The sequence below is a fragment of the Halichondria panicea genome, chromosome 7 (assembly GCF_963675165.1).
Source record: "Halichondria panicea chromosome 7, odHalPani1.1, whole genome shotgun sequence".
NCBI classification, from domain to species: Eukaryota; Metazoa; Porifera; class Demospongiae; order Suberitida; family Halichondriidae; genus Halichondria; species Halichondria panicea.
Genome location: NC_087383.1, coordinates 7,187,774 through 7,212,245, shown reverse-complemented (window position 1 = coordinate 7,212,245; position 24,472 = coordinate 7,187,774). Strand labels below are relative to the sequence as shown.

At 39.6% G+C, this 24,472-nt stretch overlaps 3 protein-coding genes across 3 annotated transcripts in view; all 3 read left to right on the top strand.

The window, feature by feature from the left end:
- The first annotated feature begins 43 nt into the window (after positions 1-43).
- LOC135338484 (probable serine/threonine-protein kinase pats1) lies at positions 44-4,857 on the top strand. The gene is made up of 2 exons (XM_064534631.1): positions 44-171; positions 3,572-4,857. Exons 1-2 carry the CDS (start codon positions 150-152, stop codon positions 4,855-4,857), a joined length of 1,308 nt encoding a protein of 435 aa, XP_064390701.1. The 5' UTR covers positions 44-149.
- Positions 4,858-4,927: 70 nt separating this feature from the next.
- LOC135338481 (uncharacterized) lies at positions 4,928-7,237 on the top strand. The gene is made up of 4 exons (XM_064534624.1): positions 4,928-5,782; positions 5,901-5,982; positions 6,185-6,277; positions 6,529-7,237. Exons 1-4 carry the CDS (start codon positions 4,928-4,930, stop codon positions 6,885-6,887), a joined length of 1,389 nt encoding a protein of 462 aa, XP_064390694.1. The 3' UTR covers positions 6,888-7,237.
- A 9,623-nt stretch (positions 7,238-16,860) lies between these two features.
- LOC135338987 (uncharacterized) overlaps positions 16,861-24,472 on the top strand; it is a 74,825-nt gene continuing 67,213 nt past the window's right edge. Inside the window, exons 1-4 of the mRNA XM_064535073.1 lie at positions 16,861-16,909; positions 17,170-19,376; positions 19,525-19,606; positions 19,966-20,307. Coding sequence (XP_064391143.1) covers positions 16,861-16,909; positions 17,170-19,376; positions 19,525-19,606; positions 19,966-20,307 — 2,680 coding nt within the window. The remainder of the gene's footprint in view (positions 16,910-17,169; positions 19,377-19,524; positions 19,607-19,965; positions 20,308-24,472) is intronic.

Sequence of the window (24,472 nt, the reverse complement as noted above, 5' to 3'; positions counted from 1 at the left end):
TAGGGCAGCTAGACAGTGAGAATAACGATGCTTATGGCCTTGTTGAGTAAGAGGACAGTGACTGGGATCATACCAAGAGAGTAAACTACTTTTCAGAGGTCAAGCTATAAATGTAGAGCCTGAAGAGCCGGAGGAAGAAGCTCCTGAGCATGAACCAAAGTCCTGGACCTTGTAAGTAACTATGGAGTATCATAATGTAGTCAGGATAGCTTCAGTATGGTATGCTTAGTCTAGTTAGTACACAAGTGGACATCATAAGCCACCATTGAACTGATTGAACCATGTCACCGTGAGAACATTGAGAACACTTACTTAGTGTCTTTAGTTATTTCATGCCTTCATACAATAATTATTGTTTATGCATGTTTATAATTGTGAAATGTGTAAAAAAAATCGTTAATTAGTGGGGGTCAGTGGCAGATCCAGGAAATATGAAAGGGGGGGTTCCAAACTACGAGCGCGCAGCGCGAGTAGTGAAAGTCGCGCATAACGCGAAATTTTTTGGGGTTACGCCCACTTCCGGTCATACGTGACTAGGTAAAATCCCAGGGGAAGGTCCCATAATAAACTTGCGTAGAGCTAGCTAGCTCTGCTACGAACAGTCAACTAGCTAACCTAGGCTAACCTGAACACTCCTTTGGCAGTTAATGCATCAGAACAACAGGTACAATCATTGAATCAAGCTACAACACTGATAAAATAGCTACAATACTGATAAATAGCTAGCTGGTAGCTGTAGTAAAGCCACAATAGCTTAGTCTGAAAGGGGGGATCCATGGCACCCTGGGATCCCCCCCTGGATCCGCCACTGGGGGTGGTCAGTTGTTAGGTAATGATGATGATGTCATGGTACCCCCAGGATCTGGGCTACCTGTAGGAAATAGTTGCAAGTGATTACAATGCATTGTTCATGAGATATGTATTTTTAAAGAAAAATGTGTATTTATTCTGTATTTTTTTTTTAATTAAAGCCGGGAAAGGGTTAATGGTGCTATATAATTTGTAGGTGTTTTATTTCGTTGCTGTGAATGTTGGATATTTTGAATAATATATAGGTGTCATCAATTTGAATGAAAGCACCCGCATGCAGGTGCTCATGCATGCATGCCTCGGTGGAGATGCCAAAGCTACATAACATAAAGCTTATACACGTATAGTATGCGGTACACATGATGAACATTTTTTAATTTGCATGCTGCATGCAAACTCAAAGAGTGGGTAATGATCGACCTTGTTTGTTGTTAAAAACGATCGATGCCAAAAGTTCAAGCCAAGGTTAATAGCTGCATCAGTAGAGCCTTGCAGCTCTCTTCTCAGTGTTGCAGTTACCAATAGCTAGCGTTCTAGTGCAGAGCTAACTATACTAAGTAGAGTAGCAACACTCCATGGACAAATTTCGCTACGCACTCTTCTGAAAAGGCTGTAATGGCATTCCAAGTAAGCATTATTTTGCAAATCTACAAATTAAAATCCAAGTAAACATAATACTCTTACTTGCACTTGATTCATCCTTGAGCAGCTGTAGCAGTCTACACAGACACACACACACACAGATCTAGACACACACACACACAAACACACTACCATATACCTCGCTTGCGCATGCGCACCGAGGCATAATGAGCCCAAGCAGCAGAAAAGTTTACCCTTTGCGATGTAACTATTGCGTTCTGGTAAGGATCGTGTGTATTTACTAGTAGATTTTGCGATTTTATTATTGCGAATTGATCAACCCTCGCAAAGTTCACATATAATTATGTTTGATGCTCGCAATACATTCTATACTAGCTATAATTGTTCAATAAAATACGGAAGGAATGGAGGAATATAGAGGTATAGAGTTAGCAAAAAGGAGAGCATGTATAATTATATCAGGAAGTCGTGTGAGGGTAGAAGGACGGTAGAAGGGTGAAAATGAGTGTGGGTATGCAGTGCTAGAGATGTTCTACCAGTCTAGATTGTGTATTTAGATTCTATCCATAGAATATCTAATATATTTTTCTTGTGTCCTAGATCTAAACTAATAGCTTAGTCATCATCACCAGAGCTGGCCACGCTGGTTCCATGACTTTGCATGCAGTAGCTTGTTGGCAGTGTCTCAGTATACATTGTCAAGTCTTATAATTATTATTAAGTGTGAATGCGTGGGAGAATACCTTACGTCCCGATTGTGGGCTACATATCTCCCACGTTCATAAAATTAATATCCTTGTGGATCACGCCATTTCCTAAACCAGGCCCTTACTTTTTCTTAACTGTACCCTAATTTCCATGCTGCCTTATTTTGCTATTCTTTTTTATTTATGGATGAACAACAGCAAGAAAAAAAGGCCTGGGAACGAGGCTAAGATTAGTGATCGTTTGATAATGGCTCCAATATCTTCGTAGTACAACCTCAGGGAGGTTCTATAGGGCAGCTAAACAATGATGCTTATAATTATTGAGTGAGAGGACAGTGACTGGGATCATAGGAATCTACTTTTCAGAGAATCTCTGGTCGATCTTCTAGCTATTATTGACCCATTATAATCCTCACTGAAAAGGGCGTCTGCCGATACAACCTCGCAGAGAAGTTTCTGCAGATCCTGATTGAACCGTGTCATCGTGAGAACATTGAGAACACTTATTAAGTGTCTTTAGTCTCTTTGTGCCTTCATACAATATTGTTTATGTACATAATTGTGAAAAATTACTAGTTAGTGGGGGTGGTCAGTTGCTAGCTAAGGTAATTATGATAGTGTCAAGATAGCTGGGGTCTGGGTGACTAGTTACAAGTGATTTCATAAGATATGGATTTTTTAAGAAAAGGTGTCTGTATTTCTAAAGCCTGACTGTCATATTAAAAGGTCTGCTCCCTCTGGCCCTGTTTGTGGCTCTCTGCATGATTGTTGTGTTCTGGTTCTCTCCATGGCTTGTGTGTTCTGGCTCTCTGACTGGCTACGAAGTTTAGTTATACTGTGAGACAGAGCTTCTTCCTATAAACAGCTCACAGAAGCAACAGCTACAACAAAACTGATTTAGAACCTTGGATCTGCTTTATTCAATTCATGTGAATGTGTTTCAGCCATGCAATAATTATACAGTATCGAAAAATAAACAATTATTATAATTATCTCTATTGTTAATAAAATTTATTCTATACATGTATAATTATTGTATTTGATGACATTTATTTATAACTCGTCAATGTGTGGTTTCTATGGTTAAAGTTACTGTAATTAAATCTTAAAACATGGGCGTAGGCGTAATGTAGCACGACGCTTGGCTTTACGCATTCGTTATTGCCCTTGTGGTCACGGCTCAGTGAGTTCTGTCATTATTTTGTAGTACTCGCAATTTCTTTGATGTACATCGTAGAGATGACGCAAGACAATAATAAGTAAATCACAATACAATTATAATTACCTACACTATAATTATGCATTACACAACACGTGAATGTATAATTATGAGATATCTTCAAATAACCAAACCTTGTATGAACGAATCAGGTTATTATTATTATAGAGCACTGCATATACATGTACTTTCAGCTAGGTGCTCAATGATTATTGATGCATATCCATTACAGATGTTCTTCTACTTGCCTGCCAGTATGGGGTTACCAAAATCGTGGAATATCTTTTGAATTACGTTGTTGGCTGTGATCCCAATATCAAAGATGACGATGGACACACACCACTCTTTCTTGCAGAGAACAAGGAAATCATTCTACTCTTGTTGCAACATGGAGCTACTGCTGAAGATGTGTATACCAATCATCGCAAAGCTCTTGGTAACGTGTTTTCAAAGGATCCCCTGAAAAACCCAGTGAAGATACTTGTTATCGGTCACGGTGGAGAAGGAAAGAGCACTCTCATTGAAGCAATGGAACACGAGCCAAATGCATTCACATCTCTAGTCAACATCTTCGTCTCTCCTAAAGAAGTCGATGGAGTTAGCAAGAAAACAGCCGGAATCATCCCTCGATTATTCAAGAGTCGTGTCTTTGGAGATGTGTTGGTCTATGACTTTGCTGGTCAAGAGGTCTACTACAGCAGTCACGCTGCCATTATCAAGTCAGCAGTTGATGCATGTCGGCCCATTTTCATTTTGGTTATCAGTCTCCTAAATGAAAACATCACTACCACCCACTCTGTCTCGTATTGGTTGGGCATCATTTCCAACCAGTGTGCCAATATGGAGGGCAAAGCACCACTCATTGTGGTGTCTAGCCATGCTGATCTTGTAAAGGACGACTCCGCAATCCTTGAAAGGAAGGAGACCATCTTGAAAGCTGTGCAGAAATTTCCCATGTTTGAGCTTGTGGAAATCATTCCGATCGATTGTCGATTTTCTAATTCAAATGGTATGAAAGTTTTGAGGCGTTCAGTTGGCTTGACATGTGATTCTATTAGATCCAAGCTGTCCGTCAGTTTGAACTGCCACATGTTTCTCATCTATTTGCTTGACAAATTTTCTGGAAAGATTGCAGTTTCACTGGAAGACATACAGCAGGAACTCGCGGTGGATCGCCTCCAGCCTTCTAAGAAGCACAAAGATCATATTCCATTCATCCCCTCAACGATTCCCCGCCTTGTTGAGATCTGCTGTCAGCTGAGTGACAAAGGTCACGTTCTCTTCTTGCACGACACAGCTTCACCTGAGAAGAGCTTTGTCATCATTGACAGTTCAACACTACTCTCTCGAATCAATGGCACCATAATTATTTGCTCCAGAAGATTTCAAACAACACTGCAAGCTGTTCTCCAACACTGGTATCGTACCAAAATCCAAGCTTGCTGCTTACTTCCCAGATATCGATATTCAACTGCTGATTGGATTCTTATCTCATCTCGAGTTAGCTGTTGTTATTGACGATAAAGAAATCCTCTGTCTTATCAACCATCATCTGGACGACTCTAGTGCTAGTGCTGAGGAAGTGTACATGTTCTGCCCCGCTCTGATCACCTTAGCAGCTCCTCCTGATGTATGGGAAGGCTCAGCAAAGTACCAATTTGGTTGGGTCCTGTCAGCAGTCCACAGTGATCACTTCCTGGATGCTCGAATGCTCTACGTTCTCCTTCTTCGACTAGCTCTCTCCCTCCGCCTTGCACTTAATACAGATACCAGCATTCCTGCTCTTCAACACCATTGTGCATTCTGGAAGACTGGTGTTTGCTGGAGCACATCTCACGGTGTCAAAATGGTGGTGGAAATCTCCAACAAGAAGCACGCTCTTGTTCTAATGCAGGCACAAGAGCTTTCCTTGGATTTCTTCGATCTTCGTTCAACTGTGGTCGGTAAAGTGGTTGAGGCTAGAAAGCAGTTTTGTCGTTCTACTGAGGTTAACGAGTTATTCCTATCGCCTGCCAGTGTGACATATCCTCTCAGCATCTCTGAAGCTCCCACATTCAACATCAATCTAGTGGCAGAAAGTATTGTTAAACAACATCGCTACGTTGTTTCAACTAGTGGGACCTTAAGTTTGTCTGTGGCTGACTTTCTTCATGCTGAAGTGTACGCTGATCTCGGTGAGAATATTCTACAGCTTCTGTTCAATCCAGCACACAAGGAACTGTCTGATCGATTCATCTCGGCCCTTCCAACTTGTTGGAACAAGAATCCTCGACTGGCTGATATCGTACGCACAGCTATTACTGAGAATGCCAGCGCTGCATTTCAAGAATGCAATAATCTCGATGATGTTCTGAAAGTCTGGAAGAGCACTGGAGATTCCAGTGGTGAAGCACTGAGAAGAATTCTGGATCCACTTAGTGTGTTTGCTGGACGAAACCCTCTCGTGAGTTGAAATGACGCAATTGCCTATGTTGATGTGTGCATCGCAATTAATATTTTCGTGCTGCATGAGGTATTGAATATTATTACACGCCTGTATAGTTTTGATTTGGTCTCTATAGGAACTGACTGGTGTTGCTGCTAAGGAGACTAGTGATGATCTACTACCATCCACCACACCAACACCAAACTGTCCAAGCATAGGTACTGCTGAATGTGTATGTTGGTTACTTGGAGTATAGGGATGTCCTGAAGTCTACATTGAGTAATTAAACACCTCCAAATAGCTAGTATACGACTTGGTTTGTGGAGTGACGCTAATTAAAGTGCTTGTAATTATCCTTGCACAATATTAAAACTGTGTTCACTATGAAAATGTACTCTCTCTATATAATTATATGCCCAGCCTCTCTCCCTGTGGTGGCTGGAGCAGCTCCAAGGTCAGTGAGTGAGGGGACTCAAGTCAGAGAGGAAGTCACTCAAACCGCACACACTGAAGGTACTGCTCATAATTATACAGCAACAACTGATCATGATAATAATGCACGTGCTGTACTAATTAATGTGTTTTACTTGTGCATGTATGTATGATAATAATTATAATAACCTCGTCATAGCTAGGTTATAGGTCGCATTGTTTGTATTAATTGTCAGTGCATGATGTCATTGAGTTGCTAATTTTAATACTTCGAGTTTGTATGAATTGTTAGCGTTATAATTTGACCTTCGTTTTTTCCGCCCATATATCAGGTGAATCAGTGGTGGGTGGTCTAACACTGGCTGCTCTAAAGAGGAGGACTGGAGTCAGTGACACACAGCTGGACACTGAGGTCATAGAACACGACACTCATATCCTAGCCGGCTGCTTCGATAATCTAGAGAACTATCTCGACCAGTTACGCTTGTCTCCCGGCCAACAAACTCACCTTCATGATCTAGCTGTCAAACGAGACATTCAAACTGCAATGGCAAAAGCTTTGAAGCTGTGGCGTGCCCCCAATCCTCTTGTTGCCACGTTCCGAGCTCTGTTGATCATCTTACTGGATCTCAAGAGAGGAGACGTGGCTGTTAGGGTGTGTCAGTACATTGTCGACAGAGTTCCACAATAATTATGGACACTCAACACTTTCCTAGTATAGTCTCTGCTGTGTGTTTAGTACCACACTCACACAATATCCTGTTCTAGTTTCTGTACTCAATTATGACACTTATAATTATTCACAGATATTATTATTCTGATTTACTATGCACACAGTTTTAGATTGTCCTGTTTAGTACAAACTCACGCAATATCCTTTAATCCTGTTCACACCTTCTAGTTTTTGTATTCAATTAGCTAGAACACTTATAATTAATAATTTTACAGATAATTATTATATACTTATTATTCTGATTTACTATGTATACATAGTTTTATAATTATTATATAATTATAGTTGATTAATAATTATTAGCATCATGTTTGTATTAAAACGGAAGGGGGGGTGTCTTTCAACTGCCATAACTTCAGTGCAGTTGATCCAATCTCACCCCCCTTGCGTTGTTTAATCAATGATTTGGGGAATTTTTCAGCTTCCATACCTTGAATTCTGTGGATCGAAAATCCAAAATGTTATGGTTTTCTGAAAGCTTAGAATAAAGAGACCTTTTAAATGATACCATCAAATTTGAGATAAAAGTATTTGCCAATTATTTACCATGGTCCGGGTCGAAAAATGACAAGTTAGGGCCGCGATAAAATTTTGAATTGCATTTGAAAGAAATTTTTCTAAGCTCTCAGAAAATCATAAAAATGTTGACATTAGATCAACTGTACTGACGTTATGGCTGTTGAAAGACACCCACCCCCCCTTCCACTCATGGGAACGCAAAACTATTGCCGTTGAATTGAACCCACTCACGGGAACGTAAAACTATTGCCGGTGAATTGAACCCACTCACAGGAACGTGATGTGTTTCAATCCAAACTTTCGTCATGGCTGTAATTCGTCATTTTTCGACCTCTGACCATGGGCTATAATCCATGGTACGACAATAAATTATTGGCAAATACTTTTATCTCTCCAATATCAACTTTGATGGTATTCTCTTTCTATATAATAATAGCTTTCAGTATTCATTGATTATGCGCCTCGGTGTGCATGTGCAAGCGAGGTATACGGTAGTGTGTTTGTGCATAGATAGTAAAGGGAAGGGATTGGAAACAGCTCAGGTGACCAATGTATTGCCTTTGGGAATTCTGACACCATGCGTGTTGCATTGCGCAAGTGCTGATTGCGATTTATTTCGAGCCAGCTGCAAAGATAGATGAGAAGAAAGTGGAGGAAACTGCAGTAAGCACTAGCTGGCAGAGCTAGTCTGTATGTAGAATATCTGGAGCTAGGAAGTAGTCACAGCGGTTGCTTGAGAGTGTAGAGGGAGCATTAAAATATGCAGTAGGCATAGCCAAGTTGAGCATTATGCTGTTTATTGTTAGATATTTGCATATAGCAGTGTGACAATATGGATTCAAAAGTACATTTGTTTGTGGGGGAGTTGCTGGTTAACAATAGATTGTACATGACTATTGTTTAGTTCTACATGTTACTTAATGATCCCCATGTGCAGTAAGAAAATATTTTCCTTGCTAACCGTTATAGTTTTGGAAATATGCTAATTCAAACTTACACGAAAATTGCCGTAAATTGCTTTCCTATATGGGAGGAAGAAAATTCAAACTTTGGAAAAAAAAAAGTGTGCTGTCATGTCACTCCCAGTTTCATTAAGCTAACACCTGATATCAAAGTATTCCCGATATCAATTCCTCTCAAGGCACTGGAGCAAGACACAGACTACACAGTGAAGCTTCCTATCCAACACTTTTTTTCCGCTCCGCTCCTTACTACACAGGCGTTGAAACTGAGGCTAGAGAAAAAAACTCTTCCACTTCTTTGGAGCATGCATCTGGGATGCCAACATTCTTTGCTGTTGTGCAAAATGAGCCTGGCTGAAGGCATACATGTAGCACCAGTTGTACAGGTTTCTCTGCGCATTAACCGAATAGCCGCGGTTATGATTTCATACCGCCCACCGCGGAACCAAAATCTAGTCAAATCGCTTGTTACTCGAGACTTTTCTTCTGCTTATAATGATATCTAAGAATTGCCTACAAACACTCAATGCCTATAGATGCATGTATATAGACTTTACATGTGTAATAGAATTTTGATCATCAGAACGTCCATCCTCTCTAACCACCACATGGGTTTCCGTACACTCTTGTTATAATTATTACTACGATAATACACAAATTGAATACTAGGCCTTATCAAGATCAAGCTATAATAATTATTATTGTACAAACTTGATTACTAATAGTTCCCAAGCTTATAGGGGGTGTTTCAGCACCCTGTGTCCCTAGCTCGATACGAATGCACATAACCAAGCAATGATAATCAGCTAACGTAACCAACAAGACAATATTTTGGTTTTATGATAATTAATACAGTATACATGCATCTATAATTATAGTTCATCAGAAAAGACGAAAATTACGTAAAACTACTATGAGGCTGCTCAGTGCATGGGTAGCTAGCTGAAGATCAGAGTATAATCCTGACTGCACATGTAACATAACATAATATTGCATAATTATTGCTAAATCATTAATTTTGGCTATCATTGTATTGAGCCTTTAACCCTTTCCCCGTTTTAATTAAAACAAAAACAATTTTCTAAAAATTCATAATTATAGTAATTATCATGAACCATACATTGAAATGACTTGTAACAGGTAGCGCAGACCCCAGAGGTATCTTGACACCATCTTCGTTACCTAGCAACTGACCACCCCACTAATTAGCAATTGTTTACAAACATTCACAATTATGTACACAAACAATAATTATTTGTATGAAGGCACAGAGTGGCTAAAGACGTGTTCTCAATGTTCTCACGGCGACATATAATCATAGTTCAATCAAGATCTGCAGAAAGTTATCTGCGAGGTCGTATCAGCAGACGTCCTTTTCCCGGGAAATATTTTCTTCACCTCAGGTTTACAAGTTCAATGGTGGCTCATGATGTCCACTGCTGTACTAACTAGCCTAAATACAGTTATACTGAAGCTATCAAGACTACAGATGCTACTCTAGACTTACCAGATCCAAGAAGTTGGTCCATCACAAGAGCTTCTTCCTCAGGCCTTTCAGGCTCTATATTTTCTAGCTTGAGGTAGCTCGTTATCTAGCTATGATCCCAGTCACTGTCCTCTCACTCTACAAGGCCATAAGCATTGATATATTGTCACTGTCTATAGCTTTCCTAGAACCTCACTGAGGTTTTACTACAAGGATCTATCAAACAGTCCCTTTTCTTTCCACGTTATAGTTGTGACACATGCAGGAGTGCCACATGCATGGGATATAATTATTGGCTCAGTAGTGACTTAGGCCCAAGGGCCACAGGCCTCGAGGGCAAAGGCACTACTGAGCCAATATATCCAATGTGTGCACAAGTGAGCTGTGTAACAACTGATTTGTTGCATTCCTCATCACTTCTTTAGAGGACAACTAGTTTCAACTACTTGTGGTGGCTGTGGAATGCTCCAGACACATGAAAAACATTTTCTGCCTACCACTGAATCTGTTTAACAGTGTTATATAAAAGGGACCGTTTCAGGTTACTAGGTGGAGGGTGCATGAGCTTTAGGTAACTTCAGCCATACTATGGCTTGACCTGTGCCTTGGGACTGTGCAGGTTGACCTCGAATCTAATGACTAATTTGCGACTTTGTCTTGAATTGTTATGCTCTCCAGGAGCGTAGCCAGGATTTTATGGAAGAGGGGGCAAAACCTATCAGCCGCGCAGCGCCGAAATTTTGACAGGAAGCCACGCCTCTTAATTATGATGTCATAATTGATTTCTCTATTTAGTTGGGTGTGGCCTGATGTTTAGAAAGCTAGTTAGCAAAGAACAAGAACTGTCTATAGATTTAGACCACAATAGCTCACAGTTTAGGGACTAAATCGTTTTGCTTGCCTACTAGCTAGCTAACTGCAGCAAGATCGGGAAGAAAGGGAGTGCTCAGCAAGATAATCAGCTACACTAACCTGAGCTGAGTAGTAGAGATCCAGAAAAAGGGGGGGCATTTGCCCGCTTTGCCACCCCCTGCCTACGCCACTGCTCTCTATTTAAACTTTCATACTTCAAATCACACCCAAAACGTCATATCCGGCCGTAATAAACGTACATTAAAAACCTAGCTTGGGGCAGCCAGAACTACAGTATAATTATACGGAGGCATGGCCGCACTTCAGGTCTGATCAAGCTAGCAATTTATAACGACTGGTATATTGAAGTGACTACTTAATTCAGAGACCCTGATGTGAGACCCTGATGTAGAATCATACATCCAGTATAGGCTTGTTAATTATGCCTCGAGGCGTAGCCGCACGAGGGATACGGTAAAGCTGACTCTGTGTGTGTGTGTGTGTCTGTGTGTCTGTTCCAGCTGCAACTGCTCAACGGTTGCAATGCGACGAAAACTAACAGCTTCTATAGGCTTCTAGCCACGTTCTCTTGGATTTTGATTCGTGGATTAGCAAACTAAAGCTTCTTTCTCGAGTTATGGCTAGTTTGACTCACATTGAAGGCTGTTGCAGTCTCTTCAGAATCTTTCATAGCATCATCTGTCCGCACAAACTTTCTATTCAACATATGAGTTAGCCTTGCACTAAAGCGCTAGCTTTTTGTTAGCTACAAGACTCAGAAAATACCTGTTAAAACAGCTAGCTAGCAGTAGCCATTTATCTCTTTGGACACACCCTTTAATTATTCCTATGGATGTAATGCGCATGCGCGCTCATTCCCCAGATCCAGATCCTCCTGGCAGAATCATATTTTTCTTGACGGCCTGGTAAGCCACAAAACACTACTATAGATAACAATATGCATGTACACAAGTCTTTTCTTCTTAAATATTATAATTATACACTGCATGAACTACAGATCCAATTTTCTTCTTTCTTGAGGTCCTGGTATTAAAGCCACATAATACAACAATAGATGCATGTAATAAGTCTTTTCTTCTCAGTGACTTTATATAGATAAGCTAACTTTATGAAATAATTATGCACTTCCGCTTATAATTAATTGAAAACAAAATCTTCTTCTTTGTTGCTTCCTAGATCCTTGAGGTCCTGGTATAAGCAGCCACAAAACACAACAATGATACCATAATTATACAATTGCAAGTCAGTTTTAGACAGATTATTTTATACACTTTTCCTCTTCTATACTTTCTCTTCTATACTTTTGAGCGAAAGCAAATCATGGCGAGAGGCATTAGCACAGCGCCAGCTTGATTTGTAAAATTATGAGGTTATCAATTAAGCCCTTGCTCTTGTGACCATATCCAGTAGACTGCATGTGATCCATTTTGCGCTGAACATTCTATCATGCATGCATATTTATTATCGTAGTATATTCACAGTGCAATTGTTGTTCTCACCTCAGATTCTGCACAAGTAGTTCGTATCCTAGAGCTGACACTAAAAGATGAAGGTGATGTAACCACCAAAGTTAACGGTGAGATTCATTATTAGGTGTACACTGAGTGGCGGTCATTTACTGACTAGCAACAGATGCTCCTTTTGTTATAGTATTAATCCACCCCTCACAAGGGTCTATAGTGCTTCATATTAACCACTTTTTATCGTTTTCTCCAGAGAACAATCGACTTCTTATTGCTTGCAAGTTTGGGTACACTGCAATTGTCCGTTATCTGATCAATCAGTGCACTGTGGATGTCAATAGTGAGTGAATATCTTTGTACGCTGATTGCTAATGGCATGCATCACTTTACCTTTCTACCTACCCATTAATTGTGTATGTCTCAACAATGATATCTTATACCTTATGCAATGTTAGGCCCCCATAACTCATTGTGTATGTCTTGAGTATGTACACCACTTACTGTGGGTATAGTTGGGTAGGTGCAGTATGGGACATGTAGAGGTGTTCAGGCAATAGTTGTTGGTGACGTTCATTAGTTATGGTTTCTGAGACAATGTATTGTGCATTCCTGACACTGTCCTGACTCACCACTATAGGAGCTGTGACCAGTGATGGACTAACTCCACTGGGAATGGCAGTCAGAGAGGGGAAGCTGGACACTATCAAGTACCTCATCACAGAGTGCAATGTGGATATCAATAGTAAGTTAGTATACGCATGCATGCACTGTAATGACATATATTACTTGACCTTTCTATATCCCAACCCATTGCGTGTACATCTCAAATGATACTTTACAGTAGCAGCCAATATAAAGTACCCGTTCCGTTTACGTAGTACGTCCGTAGTACGCGTATAATGCGTTTTTTTTTATTCAACCATTGTCATACCCATGCATGCAGCTCTGCACGCAGCTATATATAGCTATATAATTATTGTAAAGTTATAGTTAGCTGTATAATTATATAGATATTAGCGTTTTCTAACCTTGCAGAACAGAGATAGGACTCATATTTATATAATTATAGAGACTGCAGACATTAATATCTTTTTAATGAGAAGTTGAATGAGAAGTGTGAATGGTGCGTTATAATTATGTATAGATCAAGAGCTATAGGCTTAATTACAGCTAGACATAAGCCATAGCATAGCTAAGTACTTGAGATGACTAGGATTGTCTCTTTGTTTGCTACTTTTCTACAACGTACTTGCAACATGTAACGGTAAATAAACGGTACAGTAAATTTCAACGTTTTTAATAATTATGATGGTGTAAAAACGGAAACGTTATGAAACGTACTACGGGTGTACTACGTGAACGGAACGGGTACTTTATATTGACCGCTACTGTAGGATCACGATAAAATCCATGCCGTACGTCCATCACAGACAGACAGATGACTATATTATAAAGACTCGCTTCACTCGCCCCTATAAAGCGCCTCATACTCAGGTGCAGGACTGGGACTATAGGCCTGTACCAAATATTCCGGAATAATTTTTTGAATAATAGGCAGTCTTGTTTACAATGTGAATAATAAACCACTGTGAAAATATATCCCACATTTTACGTATCAGTAAATCTAATTGTTATTCCAATCACATTTGAAAAAATGTGGTGTGCTAATAAAAATTTATTATTAGCTGCTGAAATTAAAAAATAATAGCTTAATGGTGCTATATAATTTGTAGGTGTTTTATTTCGTTGCTGTGAATGTTGGATAATTTGAATAATATATAGGTGTCATCAATTTGAATGAAAGCACCGCATGCAGGTGCTCATGCATGCATGCCTCGGTGGAGATGCCAAAGCTACATAACATAAAGCTTATACACGTATAGTATGCGGTACACATGATGAACATTTTTTAATTTGCATGCTGCATGCAAACTCAAAGAGTGGGTAATGATCGACCTTGTTTGTTATTAAAATCGATCGATGCCAAAAGTTCAAGCCAAGGTTAATAGCTGCATCAGTAGAGCCTTGCAGCTCTCTTCTCAGTGTTGCAGTTACCAATAGCTAGCGTTCTAGTGCAGAGCTAACTATACTAAGTAGAGTAGCAACACTCCATGGACAAATTTCGCTACGCACTCTTCTGAAAAGGCTGTAATGGCATTCCAAGTATATAAGCATTATTTTGCAAATCTACAAATTAAAATCCAAGTAAACATAATACTCTTACTTGCACTTGATTCATCCTTGAGCAGCTGTAGCAGTCTACACAGACACACACACACACAGATCTAGACACACACACACACAAACACACTACCATATACCTCGCTTGCGCATGCGCACCGAGGCATAATGAGCCCAAGCAGCAGAAAAGTTTACCCTTTGCGATGTAACTATTGCGTTCTGGTAAGGATCGTGTGTATTTACTAGTAGATTTTGCGATTTTATTATTGCGAATTGATCAACCCTCGCAAAATTTACATATAATTATGTTTGATGCTCACAATACATTCTATACTAGCTATAATTGTTCAATAAAATACGGAAGGAATGGAGGAATATAGAGGTATAGAGTTAGCAAAAAGGAGAGCATGTATAATTATATCAGGAAGTCGTGTGAGGGTAGAAGGACGGTAGAAGGGTGAAAATGAGTGTGGGTATGCAGTGCTAGAGATGTTCTACCAGTCTAGATTGTGTATTTAGATTCTATCCATAGAATATCTAATATATTTTTCTTGTGTCCTAGATCTAAACTAATAGCTTAGTCATCATCACCAGAGCTGGCCACGCTGGTTCCATGACTTTGCATGCAGTAGCTTGTTGGCAGTGTCTCAGTATACATTGTCAAGTCTTATAATTATTATTAAGTGTGAATGCGTGGGAGAATACCTTACGTCCCGATTGTGGGCTACATATCTCCCACGTTCATAAATATCCTTGTGGATCACGCCATTTCCTAAACCAGGCCCTTACTTTTTCTTAACTGTACCCTAATTTCCATGCTGCCTTATTTTGCTATTCTTTTTTATTTATGGATGAACAACAGCAAGAAAAAAAGGCCTGGGAACGAGGCTAAGATTAGTGACCGTTTGATAATGGCTCCAATATCTTCGTAGTACAACCTCAGGGAGGTTCTATAGGGCAGCTAAACAATGATGCTTATAATTATTGAGTGAGAGGACAGTGATTGGGATCATAGGAATCTACTTTTCAGAGATCAAGCTATAAATAAAGAGCATGTATGAAGAGCCAGAGGAAGAAGCTCCTGAGCATATATAATTATAGATCAAGTCTCCTGGACCTTGTAAGTAACTATAATATAGAACATCTTAATTATGTGGATCATAATTATAGCTATAATATATATAGGAATCTATACTTTTCAGAGATCAAGCTATAACATGCATGGAGAGCCAGAGGAAAAAGCTTATAGACCAAGTCCTGCACCTGTATAGAACATCATATAATTATGTGGTCTTGATAGCTTAGTCCAGTTAGTACACAAATGGACGTGAAGTGACAAAATAATGTGAGACTAGCTATATATAGCACAAAGTGGTCGGTTAATAATTTGAAATGTGCATGCAGTCCTTAATTCTCACTCTAAAGTAGCCACAGTAGCTTGTCTTTTGCTTGCTTGCTAGAGCTAGCTATCATAGCATGATATGCTAGCCTCCTTCACCGGCCACTTCCCTGATGTGAAGTGCGGCCTGGAATCGAGGCTTAGCATGATACATGCATGCACTGGTTTTATCACAAATTTGGCTATTTCAATGATATCTGTTTTTTTCATGACATTTCCTATTTTTTTATCTTATTGAACACAAGCCACGTGATAATTCTGCCCGGTCAATAATTTTGTGACCGAACGTTGGAATCTCTGGTCGATCTTCTAGCTATTATTGACCCATTATAATCTTCACTGAAAAGGGTGTCTGCCGATACAACCTCGCAGAGAAGTTTCTGCAGATCCTGATTGAACCGTGTCATCGTGAGAACATTGAGAACACTTATTAAGTGTCTTTAGTCTCTTTGTGCCTTCATACAATATTGTTTATGTACATAATTGTGAAAAATTACTAGTTAGTGGGGGTGGTCAGTTGCTAGCTAAGGTAATTATGATAGTGTCAAGATAGCTGGGGTCTGGGTGACTAGTTACAAGTGATTTCATAAGATATGGATTTTTTAAGAAAAGGTGTCTGTATTTCTAAAGCCTGACTGTCATATTAAAAGGTCTGCTCCCTCTGGCCCTGTTTGTGGCTCTCTGCATGATTGTTGTGTTCTGGTTCTCTCCATGGCTTGTGTGTTCTGGCTCTCTGACTGGCTACGAAGTTTAGTTATACTGTGAGACAGAGCTTCTTCCTATAAACAGCTCACAGAAGCAACAGCTTCAACAAAACTGATTTAGAACCTTGGATCTGCTTTATTCAATTCATGTGAATGTGTTTCAGCCATGCAATAATTATACAGTATCGAAAAATAAACAATTATTATAATTATCTCTATTGTTATTCTATACATGTATAATTATTGTATTTGATGACATTTATTTATAACTCGTCAATGTGTGGTTTCTATGGTTAAAGTTACTGTAATTAAATCTTAAAACATGGGCGTAGGCGTATTGTAGCATGACGCTTGGTTTTACGCATTCGTTATTGCCCTTGTGGTCACGGCTCAGTGAGTTCTGTTGTAGTACTCGCAATTTCTTTGATGTACGTCGTAGAGATGACGCAAGACAATAATAAGTAAATCACAATACAATTATAATTACCTACACTATAATTATGCATTACACAACACGTGAATGTATAATTATGAGATATCTTCGAATAACCAAAACTTGTAAGAACGAATCAGGTTAATATTATTATAGAGCACTACATATACATGTACTTTCAGCTAGGTGCTCAATGATTATTGATGCATATCCATTACAGATGTTCTTCTACTTGCCTGCCAGTATGGGGTTACCAAAATCGTGGAATATCTTTTGAATGACGTTGTTGGCTCTGATCCCAATATCAAAGATGTCGATGGACACACACCACTCTTTCTTGCAGATAACAAGGAAATCATTCTACTCTTGTTGCAACATGGAGCTACTGCCGAAGATGTCTATACCAATTATCGCGAAGCTCTTGGTAACGTGTTTTCAAAGGATCCCCTGAAAAACCCAGTGAAGATGCTTGTTATCGGTCACGGTGGAGAAGGAAAGAGCACTCTCATTGAAGCAATGGAACACGAGCCAACTACATTCACATATCTAGTCAACATATTCGTCTCTCCTAAAGAAGTCGATGGAGTTAGCAAGAAAACAGCCGGAATCATCCCTCGATTATTCAAGAGCCGTGTCTTTGGAGATGTGTTGGTCTATGACTTTGCTGGTCAAGAGGTCTACTACAGCAGTCACGCTGCAATTATCAAGTCAGCAGTTGATGCATGTCGGCCCATTTTCATTTTGGTTATCAGTCTCCTAAATGAAAACATCACTACCACCCACTCTGTCTCGTATTGGTTGGGCATCATTGCCAACCAGTGTGCCAATATGGAGGGCAAAGCACCACTCATTGTGGTGTCTAGCCATGCTGATCTTGTAAAGGACGACTCCGCAATCCTGGAAAGGAAGGAGACCATATTGAAAGCTGTGCAGAAATTTCCCATGTTTGAGCTCGTGGAAATCATTCCGATCGATTGTCGATTTTCTAATTCAAGTGGTATGAAAGTTTTGAGGCGTTCAGTTGGCTTTACATGTGACTCTATTAGATCCAAGCTGTCTGTCAGTTTGAACTGCCACATGTTTCTCATCTATTTGCTTGAAAAATTTTCTGGAAAGATTGCAGTTTCATTGGAAGACATACAGCAGGAACTCGCGGTGGATCGCCTCCAGCCTTCTAAGAAGCACAAAGATCATATTCCATTCATCCCCTCAACGATTCCCCGCCTTGTTGAGATCTGCTCTCAGCTGAGTGACAAAGGTCACGTTCTCTTCTTGCACGACACAGCTTCACCTGAGAAGAGCTTTGTCATCATTGACAGTTCAACACTACTCTCTCGAATCAATGGAACCATATTTGCTCCAGAAGATTTCAAACAACACTGCAAGTTGTTCTCCAGCACTGGTATCGTACCAAAATCTAAGCTTGCTGCTTACTTCCCAGATATCGATATTCAACTGCTGATTGGATTCTTATCTCATCTCGAGCTAGCCGTTGTTATTGACGATAAAGAAATCCTCTGTCTTATCAACCATCATCTGGACGAGTCTAGTGTTAGTGCTGAGGAAGTGTACATGTTCTGCCCCGCTCTGATCACCTTAGCAGCTCCTCCTGATGTATGGGAAGGCTCAGCGAAGTACCAATTTGGTTGGGTCCTGTCAGCAGTTCACAGTGATCAGTTCCTGGATGCTCGAATGCTCTACGTTCTCCTCCTTCGACTAGCTCTCTCCCTCCGCCTTGCTCTTAATACAGATACCAGCATTCCTGCTCTTCAACACCGTTGTGCATTCTGGAAGACTGGTGTTTGCTGGAGCACATCTCACGGTGTCAAAATGGTGGTGGAAATCTCCAACAAGAAGCACGCTATTGTTCTAATGCAGGCACAAGAGCTTTCCTTGGATTTCTTCGATCTTCGTTCAACTGTGGTCGGTAAAGTGGTTGAGGCTAGAAAGCAGTTTTGTCGTTCGACTGAGGTTAACGAGTTATTCCTATCGCCTGCCAGTATGACATATCCTCTCAACATCTCTGAAGCTCCCACATTCAACATCAATCTAGTGGCAGAAAGTGTTGTTAAACAATATCGCTACGTTGTTTCAACTAGTGGGATCTTAAGTTTGTCTGTGGCTGACTTTCTTTATGCTGAGGTTTACGCTGATCTCGGTGAGAATATTCTACAGCTTCTGTTCAATCCAGCACACAAGGAACTGTCTGATCGATTCATCTCGGCCCTTGCAACTTGTTGGAACAAGAATCCTCTACTGGCTGATATCGTACGCACAGCTATTACTGAGAATGCCAGCGCTGCATTTCAGGAGTGCAATAATCTCGATGATGTTCTAAAAATCTGGAAAAGCACTGGAGATTCCAGTGGTGGAGCACTGAGAAGAATTCTTGATCCACTTAGTGTGTTTTCTGGACGAAACCCTCTCGTGAGTTGAAATGAAATGCTTGCTAGGTTGCGTTGATGTGTACATCACAATTAATTAAACTATTTATGCTGAGGTATTTATTACACATCTAATTAGTGTTGATATAATGATCCTATATACTGTTACTGGATTTGGTATCTATATACAGGAACTGGCTGGTGTTGCTGCTAAGGAGACTAGTGATGATCTACTACCAGCCCCCAGACGAACACCAAACTGTCCAAGCACAGGTACTGCCATATAATACCATAATTATATAGGTGTGTGTGTAGATGTACGTATATTATACCGTAGCCATTGAACCGCCCATATTTTTTTATATCAACCCCCACCATCCTATATACTTTTGCCTGGTGTGTGTAGATTTATGGTTTGTATAGTAATGTATTAAGCCCATGCAGTATGTAGGACTGAAGCTGCGCCCCAAGTACTTTCTACATACATGCATAATTATATGCATGCTTATGGCATTATAATTTAAGTTGAAGTAAACTGGTAAAAATCGCAAATATTGAATTCCCAGAGAGAGGAAGTAAAATAAATTTGTTCGTGGAACTAAATTAGTTTTATTGCACCTGCATTATTGTAGGACCAGCTGCTAATCGATCCACTCTCCAAGATCTAGTGAGCAGATACAGTCTGACTGACAAGCAGCTCAATAGTGAAATAGGGGACTCAGATATTCTCTACGTGGCTGAATATTTCGACGGGTCGAAAATCTATGCGAATGCAATGGGACTAACTCCTGCAGAACAGGCCGATGTGAATGAGTTGTACCATAAAAATGGAACTCAAGTAGCCATGACTGAATGCTTGATTATCTGGAAAAGACACAATCCTTACGCAGCAACTTACAAAGCTGTACTGGAGTTGTTACTGAGACTGAGAAAAGACAAGATAGCTGATGATATCTGTCAGCACTTGACTCAATGTGAGTATAGAATCAATACTATAATTATTATTATAGTTTTAGTGATGTAAATGCTTACCACAAACATGCATTATTATCTTGTGTTGGGTATATGCCATTATTCTAGATTGTACTGGTGTTGTTATCAAACGATGATTGTCTCTATTCTTATTGTACAGGATGTGTCACTGTCTGTCATGTGTGGAGATGACATTGGTGTACAGGAATGTTAACACTAGCTTGCTCAATAGTATTATTACTCACCTTATTACTCACAATTTAGTTTGTAAGTAGCTTCATGTATTAATTGTGTAATAATTATAACACGTTTCGAGTTTTACCAAGAACATTTTTTTTTCAATCGATGTTTCTATAATGATTTATTATGCAGTATATTTTTGTAGTTCTTTTATTAACTGTCTTATTATTGACATTATAATTATTACAGTAGACTCTCGTTAATCCGGTTACCCTTGGGACCATGCAGCTTGGCCGGAATAGCGAGGTGGCTTATCTCAGAAAATAGCCGCGGCTTAAAAACGACTTTACCTAGAATCTAATGACTAATTTTGCGGTTTTAGTTTCAAGGATAATGAAGGATAATGAATCATTCTGTTCTCTATTTAAGTGTAATCCAATTTTATTTGCTAAACACCACACCTAAAATGTCATATCCGGCCGTAATACACGTATTATCGTATAGTATAAAATTAATGAAAACCTTGTTTGGGACAGCCATGCAGCACTGGCCAATAAACGTTAACGGAATAGCGAGTGGCCGTACTTCAGGGTGAGTTTTGTGCAGTAAACATAATTATAGCTAGCATTCCGTGCCAAGCCAAATGGCAGGTATATCGAGGTGGCCGTACTTCAGAGAGTCGGAATAGCGAGAGTCTACTGTATAGTTTTGACAAGCATGAAATGAATAGCTATAGCAATAAAAACATTTAATGTACTGTACGTTAAGTGATAAACATGCAAGCCATGCACCCAATTAGCTAATAATTATGATGCTCCCCTAATTAAGTACTTGGGGGTAAAGAGGTGGCCTAGCCAACAGTCATAGCCACGGCTCAGTCATGTCGTACTGACAGAGAAATGTATAGAAACCAAGGGAGGGTTGGGTGTGGGGCTTTTAACTCAGGTAGCTATAATCAAGCACGAGGTAGGTGTAGAGATAATTACGCATGCGCGTAGATGCTGGGCAGTACATAATGCAGTAGGCGGGGCAAGCGGAGTACATCGATTAACCTTGTTTAACTACCTTAAACATCATTGTATAATTACACAACTATATAATTATTATACAAAGGATTAGTAATTATAAAGCTGTCCTCACTCCTCATGCTGCATGCTCATCTTGTCAGCCAATGAGGGGGCTGGAGCCAAGAGCTAATTAGTTCAGCTTGAGACATTAAGGTGGGGGCCAGGGGAAAGGTTAGAATGTTGTGTGTGTACATTAACATAATTATGACCATCTAACCAAGCATAACACTCGCTTGTCCATCCAACATGGCTTCAGAACTAGACATAGCTAGCTGTCAAACTCAGCTCCTAGAAACTATCAATGACTAGAACACCTTATGACGTTAACCTTATTCCCTTTATGATATGCGAATAAAAATAAAATATAGAGTAATAATTCACACAACTTGCCAATTCGCAACCTTTAGCATGTGTATATATTATGCATATAGCTTCTATTTCCCATGATAATGCTGAGTGGTACATTTTATTTTCTCGCAAACCTGTTATGCAAATAGCAGTTAGGCTTATTACAGGAAACCCATTATACATGCTCGTGCATGCTGAAGTAGAGTTCAAAGTGCTTTCAATTCCCGTATAGTCGACATTGTAACTGTTGAATGTGAGAGCAATGTGAAGGAACAATCGCTAACAGCTGAGCAATTGACGATAGCCCATGCAAAACCATGAGATATAACGTTCCGAATCGGAATGAAAAAATAAGTAGGTATATAAGAGTCCTCAAGTATAGCTAATACATTTATGTTACCAGTTTCTATACAACTAGGATCGCCAACGAACATAATTATCTCAGGCACCGGCCACTACCACATGCACATTACAAGTTAAACAGGAAAAGTCCGATAACCATCCAGCGTTCTTTACACACTACAATATTGCATGCACTCAGTGCAACTCAAACTTCTGGAACGCGAGTACTAGCTATAGTCTATATAATTATAAGAGCAAACAGTGACGTAAAAGGATTCTCTAAACTGTGTTCAAACCAAGAGTATACTGCATCAAAGTTATTTCCATACCTTAAATTCAAAGCAAAGCAATACAAAACTAATACAAAATTATACCTCTTTTTTGTCTCGACAAATAAGATTATATAGCTAGTAACAGTGTCAAGTTTCCATGGAGAAAGCCAAAAATAGCCTATGAGGTCCCGATAAAAGCAAACAAGGTGATACGGATGTGAAATACCTCAGGACACTCAGCAATTAATTTTGAGAATCTAAGTTCCTCAACAAACTGCAAAGCTTGTACTATTAATATATACTCAATAGTTATACGATGATAAAAGCTAGGAATGTGCTGAGAATGCTTATACAATCATGCATATACAAAGTTGTATGTAGATGTATTATATAAAGTGTATATAGATGTCAAAACCAAGATCATGTTATTGATTGTTCTATATAGAGCACACTCTGCAAGTGTTATAACAGCACCATAATCTGGTCCAGCTATTTAATTACATAAGCAAAAATGTGACCAAAATATTTATCTATTCGACAAGAATTCACGACAAAGATGATCTCTCCGAGTTCCCCAACAAAGCTTGACGGTGAAATTATTGGAAGCAGGTTACTTGGAAGCTATCACTATAATGAAGAATTAGATTACCTGGGTGTTGAGTAGTAAGAAAAGGCACCTCAGTGTATTTGTGATGGTGCATGGCTTATAGTATAGCCTCGAGACCAGGCCAATTAAAATCGGCCTGGTCTCGACTTATAGATATAGATGGCTGCATGGGTTAACCAACTGATGCACTTCATTATAGAAGATGAAACAAATTATAGTGTCTGCATGGGAGGTACACACGTATGGACTCTTTTCCTCGTTCTTCAGGAGCCTCAAGGGGCTGATAATTATTAAGGTGCATGTCTTTATAGATTTGTCTGCGCATGCAGGGAGATCCCTTTTATTAATGTCCGTGTATAAAAGCAGTTGCAGAAAGTCTAGCATCATACTCACTGAAGATCAATCAACTGCCTCTTCAAAAAGCTCCAAACTCTCCAACGCTACGTATAAGAAGACATGACGGTTCTCATCATTGTGACTGTTTAGGCCACTGTTAGTTGCATGCATACTTGTTTCAGATCAACCTCCCTCCTCGTTTTGCTCACCTCCTCAATTAAGTCAGCCATTATTTGAGGTCAAAGTCCTTTTTTTGGCTGACATTGCATTATTTTACCATAATTATGCCATGTTGCAAGTTGCATTGTGCACCAAAAAGCCAGTGCGTAAAAAAATTAAACCATTTTTTTTCATACTCCGTCCTTTTGTGTATTGTCGTCAGTTAAAAAAACAGGATATAACGTCATCAAAATATAATAATGGGATAATGAGTAATGAAGGCCTCCCTCCCTCCCTCATCGGGGTCGAGCTAGTATTCTCATCTGAAACAAATGCAACTAACAGTGGCCTCATAGAGAAACAAAGGAATTTATAGTTACCAAAAAGGTCCAATGAACCCTACAACAGGTTATACAAGGTCATAGCAAAATGTGTGTGACTACATGGACCGGAGAAAGTGTCTCTGACTGCTTATGCAATGTGGTTGCTGCATTGTACACGATCCAGCCCCTCCTTCTTTTCTACAGAAAACTGCTGAGCCAGCAATAATAATAATCTGTAAAGTGCATGCGCGGAAAATCTTATAAAAAGCTGACACATGAGATTTCTCTACATTTTTTCAAAATCAAGCCCGTTCTCAAGACTCCTACTCGCCAATCAGGTGGCCGGCCACGAACACTAACGAATCTTCTCGAAGGCTACACGTACATGTATGGCCGGCCATACACAACGATATCTCCTCATCCATCACACTCGACTCGATAAACATTACAAAGACCAGTCATCTCATTCATAATTATTATTGCTATTATGTTTTGAGGGGCCCCTCGTTATTATATAGACCTCTATTATTTTT

Coding starts and splice junctions, on each gene's coding strand:
- LOC135338484 (XM_064534631.1), top strand. CDS start 150: ATGAACCAAAGTCCTGGACCTT. Junction 172..3,571: donor GAACCAAAGTCCTGGACCTT/GTAAGTAACTAT, acceptor TATCCATTACAG/ATGTTCTTCTACTTGCCTGC.
- LOC135338481 (XM_064534624.1), top strand. CDS start 4,928: ATGTTCTGCCCCGCTCTGATCACCTTAGCAGCTCCTCCTGATGTATGG. Junction 5,783..5,900: donor TTGCTGGACGAAACCCTCTC/GTGAGTTGAAAT, acceptor TGGTCTCTATAG/GAACTGACTGGTGTTGCTGC. Junction 5,983..6,184: donor ACCAAACTGTCCAAGCATAG/GTACTGCTGAAT, acceptor TTATATGCCCAG/CCTCTCTCCCTGTGGTGGCT.